Genomic DNA, 5,886 nt, shown 5'->3' with positions numbered 1-5,886 from the left:
TTATTACTGTTTTGTGACTGGTTCATGTTGTTACAGGCAGGTACTGCAGGACCTGCTGATTTGTCCATCAGCTCTATGAAAGATCAATCAGGCCTTCCATAGCAGTAGTAATTTAAGTTTTTAAAGCTATGTTTAAAGCTATATTTATATACTCAAAGCAATATTATATTATCAAAAGCAAGCACTGCATATGATACTGCTTAACGACTCAACTTAGACAAGTTATGAATTCTGTAGTACTCGGGGGCAGATACTAACGCTGTTGTGTAGAAATAAGGTAGCAAAACAGATGAAGAGAACTGACAGCTTTAGGGGTAGCATACCACTGAACCCTCCTGTGTTATATACTTATATCTCTTCCTCAGTGTCCGAAGAAGGTTTAAGGGGGAAAAAGGAGTATCTTTATATAAGTCCAGACTGTATCCAAAGAAAGCACGCTGTCTTCCTGGCAAGATGTTTTATGGTAAATTCACAAACGGGTCAGTCTCCTTTTCTAAAATAAACCTGCAGTTATGTATTTCTGCACTCCGCCACAAAGGTCCACAACCCACAGCTGCGACATCGCTTTTAGTAGATGTGCTCTGCACCATGTGACAGACGTGCTAGAGATACCAGCTCCTTGCCCTTGTGGCTCCAAGGAAAACAAAAACATGAAATGGAAACTTTTCAAAATAAATGATTAGTTGAAGGTCTAACTCCCAAGCCAGACTAAAGGGAGTGTAAAGACAAGCTGAGGATAACCACTTGTGTATTTTAACAGCTAGGATACTGCATGAAAAGGGTTGTTCCGTTATAATCCCATTTAAAAGCACTTTTTCTATGTTTCTTTATTGTTAGTATTTTCCAAATTACAATTCATAATGGAAAAAACTTGTCAGAATGCTTTCTGAAGTGGCTCCCCTAATTCTCCACCATAAGCTATGCAGTCTAGCAAGTGTTAGTTGCACCTGGAGAACAGCTGGTAGTTTTTGATCTGGATTCACGTTCTTCAGTCCAGTTTATTCAAGCATGCTCTGATCGAAAAGAAAGCAAAGCAGCAGTGTGCAAACATAAATAGGATAACTCCTTCCTTTGCATTTCCAGAGGAAAAAAAACCTTGATCTCAATCTAAATCTCTTAAAACGGATACTAGAAAGGAGCCTGCAGTCACTAAACCCTTTCAAAAGTTTCTCTAACTGTTGAGGCTATCAGAACACTGTGTAGTGTAGAATTTAGTTATCTCAGCTGGAGATAAGCATTCTGTCTGTACCAGTGCCATTCCTCAGGGACTTAGTTTTCAGTAGCCCTAGTGTGTCAGAGTTACAAAAATACGTAAACTTGAACAGACTTCTAGTAATGTAACGTAGTATTTCATAGCTTAGGGGAGTCAGTGAGTTACAGAAGTGAAAGCAGTCTCTTGTAAGGTAACTTCTGATTTCTGTTCAAATGGCTGACACCAGAGACTTGTCCTGCACTGTTAGACACCTGTTTTGTGTAGCAAAAGTTGTGCTCAAGGCCTGTGTGCTAAGCAACACAGTGATCTACTGAACTCTCTCAGAACCAGAATAATGTTTAAAGCAGCTAAATAAATAGAAACAGAGTTCCCCTTCTACCTCTAGCTTCCCAAGGGAGCCCTGTTAACTTGTTTCTGAATTCTGTCACTGAAGTGATGAGGACCTTCAACTCAGAAGTAAGTGTTCACCTCGTGGCTCTTCAGCCTTTGAAAAATGATCCACAAAATAAAGCCAGCTTTATTCCTTTGAGCTACAGCAAGCTGAAAAGAGTTACCCTTCAACTTCATACCCCTCCACAATACATAAAGTGGTTTAAAAAGAGCTGAAATAAAAACCCTTCAGAATATTTGCACGTGTTACAGGAGTACTGCACTTCTGAAGTGACAACTGGTGACAAATACAGTGCACACAAAACCAGGAGGCAGAAGTAACTAACCACTACCATCGTACAGTGCCTGGGGTGTGATGCCATTGAAATAACACACGATGCACCTCGAAGTTTTGGAACTCCTTGTCGTGGGACATCACAAACCCTAGAAATACACAGAACCAGCCGTGTTCTGTGTCTTTTTAACTTTATTACATCAGCTCAGCGGGTTAGATGTTAGGAAAACTTTTGCAAAGTCACTTACATACTTGTTGCAGCCTCATTTTCTTCTCAAGGTGTCTACTTACAGGCCACTGTCAACCACCAGCACAATTAACACTATAGCTGTAGATGCAGTAGAAGCGCACAGTATTAATTTGACTCAAAACCCTAAGAAGAGTTAATGTAATCAGTTTGTTTTGAGCAATTACTTAGGAAACAGACGGCTGGGAAAGCAAGATAGCACAAAATTCTGCAAAATCTTCATTTATTAAATCTGCACTTTTCAAAAGGATTCTTATAAAAACCACTGGAATATCTGAAAAACACCTGATGAGCTGAAGTGCAAAGACCTTTAAAAGCCTCGCAAGGTTTGTTAGAAAAGAAACGCATGAACAACAAAAAGATAAGGTTTCTAAGTCAGACGCCACAAGAACTGTTGCTGAGGTCTCTGAAGGTGCAGGATTACATTGTTCCCCCATCAGCAGCACTGATGTCCCCCAAGCATTTGGAGGGAACGTGCTTCAATGCGACTTTAATAAACAGACAGGCATCCCAACCATCTCATCGCTTCCTTGCTGTAACAAAACTATTAGCCAAGAATCTGATCGTAACTAAAAAGCACCGAAGAATGTTAAACAGCAGCACCAGAATGCTTTGTCATTCACGATGCATTCTGCACCCTACTTCCCAGTCACAGCAAGTTGGTGCACGCGCTCTGAAACAGTAGTCCAGAAAACCTCTGAAATTCTCCCAAATCCACATGCTCCCATACAAAATAATACCTCACATTTCAGCCTACATAGTCCTTTATTTCTTTCCTTTCTTGGCTGCAGTCTTCCTTCCTCCCTTTTTAGGATTGTTCCCGTATTTTGCTTCCAGATGGGACAAAAAGTCATCCATTTCCTTTTTACGATCTTTATTTCTGCTCTGGGGGAGGGAAAAAAACACAAACCTTTTATTACTGCTCAATACAGATTATACTAATGAAGTTAGATAGCTACATAAAACCCTGGAATGTACTAAGCAGGGAGTACAGGCTGCAGAAGGTGTAGTTCTGTTAAGCAAAAGCCTGTTGTATCCTTTAGGCTCTATACCTGACTTCTGCAAGTATCAAAACAGAGGTAAATAAGGCCATAAAAATACACAACTTAAGGCTAGGAAAAGCAAAGCAATTTCTAGTTTAAACCCCAAACTCAAATACAATTTGAGGAATGGTTAAATGTCAAATCCTAGGAATCCCACTGGACATGAAGAAAGGCAAAACTGAAAACCAAAACCTAAACAGAATGTTTCTTTCCTCATTCCCCAAAACATCAAAGCAAAATAGTAACTGATCAACTTTTGAAACCTTGTGGAATCCCCCAGAAAGAAAAAAAGCATTAACACTCCCTGTCTAACCACCTAAAAGTAGAAGTTAAATATTTTGATTGTGTATGCAGTAAAGATGAGCACATTAAAATAACTTAGTTAATTTTTAAAAAGATGCAGATAATAAAATCCATACCATCCTCTTGCCTATTAAATGAAGTATGTAGTTAGCATTAGGTCACATTTTAACCTCAGGAAGCTAAGAAGAGTTGCAAAGATCCAAACTGTAAAGACGCTCAGGGAAAACACAGATATAAGCCAGTACCACAAGTATCTTCAACAGATGCTAAAAGCCTTACTTGAATCAGTGCTTTCAAGTCATCTTCTCCATCACCAAGGCCCAGTTCTTGTTTAGACTTTTCTGCCTCTCTTGCTTCTTTTTCTGCCTGAAGTAGCAAATTAGCTTTTAGGAAAGTATTTTGCATGTTATTTGAGTAGTTAAAATAGTTGCTGAACACTTGATTCTGCATCTGTATACAAATAGCCACAAGTAAACACAGTTTCCAAGTTAGGCCACAGATCAAAGAGCCTGTTCTGGTTCCCCGGTTGGGTAGAGCGGGGCAGGTTTTTTTTGCTGTTTCACAGAGCTGAACACGATGAGATCCCCATCCCCGCCTCCCCCCCCCTCCCCGTGCCCCTCTTCTTTTGTCCTAGCAGCCATTACATGTTCTTTAAGTTGAAGGTTACTGTCACATGCACATATTGTACAAAGTGCCAAAAAATTAAAAATAAAAAAACCAACACAGTAGGTTGGAGAAGAGGTTCATTTATCCAGAATGTTACTTCACACTTGCCAATAGGCAAGCATATTGTATTTCTGCCACGCACTCATCTGAACTCCAGCAACTTGCAACTTTATAAATGGATGCAGGGACATGCTAAACTGTAATAAGCCATAGTGAAAGATGCTGAAATAAAAGGAGGAAATAGTAGGCAACAGCCTGTCACTACTCAAAAACCTTTCACAGCAATCTGATTGAAATTAGTGGAAACAGTATTTTTGGAGGGGAGTTGGGAAACACAGGTGACTTGTGGTGGTCAGAGATGCTGAGCAAGATCTGTAACCCAGCAATCCTGTGGCAAACATCTGTCTTAAAAACAATTTCATTTATTTCCACCCAGGGAGAATAAAAGCTTATCATATACAACGTTTCCTTGTGATTGATACTCACCCGCCTTTTTCTTGCCATGACTTTCTGCTTAGACTCTTTGACAAAAGCTTTGTAGGATGGGACTTCTTTGCAGTCAATGGCTTTTTCTATGATTTTCCTTATTCTCGGTTCATCTGTATAGTCCACACACAGCACAGACTCCATTATTTTATCCATGTCACCCTCAAAATCCACGTACGCTGCTTTGATATCTGCTAGCTCCTGCTCTGAATCTTTGTAGGTCTTCTCAAAATCCTCAATATCTTTCACGGTGATCTGAAGGAGAGAGGGGAGGTATTCACAAGATCTACAGCTCAGTAGGAAACAAAGCGAAAAAATACAACAAGCAAAGCGGCACTTTAGCTTAAAACACGAGGGGTTTTATGCAGAGGGAGGGTCTGCGCGCCGCTGCTGACCTTCTTGAAGAGCAGCCGCCAGTACTCCTGCCAGTCCCGCTCGGCCCTCAGCGCCTCGCCCTCCTCGTCCACCGTGCCCTGCTCGTCGTACAGGGCGCGCTGCTCCGCGTCGCTCAGCACGGCGTAGGCCTTGCCCAGGATCTGCGGGGACAGCCGGTCCGTCAGTCGGTCGGTCGGTCAGTCAGTCAGTGGGGCAGACCGCCCCGCGCTCACCTGGAACCGCCGCGTCGCCTCCTCCTTCTCCTCGGGCGGGACTCGGTCGGGGTGGACGCGGAGCGAGGCGCGGTGGTAGCCGCGGCGGATCTCCTCGGGCGAGGCCCCGCGGCGGACGCCCAGGGCTCGGTACAGGTCGGCGGCGCCGAAGGCGGCCTCGCACTGCTCCAGCAGCCCCATCGCGGCGCCGCCGCCCTCAGCCCGCCGCCCGCGGCCGCGCATGCGCCGGGCGGGCAGGAGGGCGGGCAGGAGGGCGGCGCTGAGGGGAGCGGCGGGAAGCTGAGGGGGGCAGCCCCGAGCCGAAGCCAAAGGACGCCCCCTCGAGGCCCTCGCTTCCCCTGGGGAGGCCGGGAAGGGAGTTCTGAGTAACAAACAGCGCTGTGACCTCAGGGCGCGGAGGTTCGGTTCTCCCGCCCAGGGGAAAGCAACGCGTCAGGTACACCTGCCACTAGGGATTTATAATAAAAAGGGACTCTGCTTAACTCTCCTCTTCCCCGTGGTAAACTCCACTGCCCCTTGTTGAACTCTTAACTCCCCCTTAGTAAGCTTGCTGTTTGCAAGTTCTCTCCGGCTGAACAAAACCCACCACACTTCTGAAAAAGCTCATCTTCCTTCCATAAACACACATTCTCCACAATACCTACAAGGCTTTCACT

The 5,886-nt window shown here is 44.0% G+C and overlaps 1 protein-coding gene across 1 annotated transcript; it reads right to left on the bottom strand.

Moving 5' to 3' along the window:
• Positions 1–2,870: 2,870 nt before the first annotated feature.
• On the bottom strand, positions 2,871–5,472 carry DNAJC9 (DnaJ heat shock protein family (Hsp40) member C9). Its single transcript, XM_035538971.2, has 5 exons — positions 5,231–5,472; positions 5,018–5,158; positions 4,623–4,877; positions 3,750–3,836; positions 2,871–3,009 (listed from the first exon to the last, which is right to left on the bottom strand). The coding sequence occupies exons 1-5, from the start codon at positions 5,450–5,452 to the stop codon at positions 2,890–2,892; spliced, it is 825 nt and encodes a 274-aa protein (XP_035394864.1). The 5' UTR covers positions 5,453–5,472; the 3' UTR covers positions 2,871–2,889.
• Between the last annotated feature and the right edge of the window lie 414 nt (positions 5,473–5,886).

This window comes from Cygnus atratus, chromosome 7, assembly GCF_013377495.2.
Source record: "Cygnus atratus isolate AKBS03 ecotype Queensland, Australia chromosome 7, CAtr_DNAZoo_HiC_assembly, whole genome shotgun sequence".
NCBI lineage: Eukaryota > Metazoa > Chordata > Aves > Anseriformes > Anatidae > Cygnus > Cygnus atratus.
The sequence above is the reverse complement of the archived record's forward strand: the minus strand, read 5'-3'. Positions and strand labels throughout refer to the sequence as shown.

What these genes read in the sequence shown, in the direction of transcription:
- DNAJC9 (XM_035538971.2), bottom strand. Translation starts at nt 5,452, where the DNA reads ATGCGCGGCCGCGGGCGGCGGGCTGAGGGCGGCGGCGCCGCGATGGGG. An exon ending in GGCGGCTGCTCTTCAAGAAG is followed by an intron (nt 4,878 to 5,017) that starts GTCAGCAGCGGC and finishes TCTCTCCTTCAG; the next exon opens with ATCACCGTGAAAGATATTGA. An exon ending in ACTTGAAAGCACTGATTCAA is followed by an intron (nt 3,010 to 3,749) that starts GTAAGGCTTTTA and finishes TCCCTCCCCCAG; the next exon opens with AGCAGAAATAAAGATCGTAA.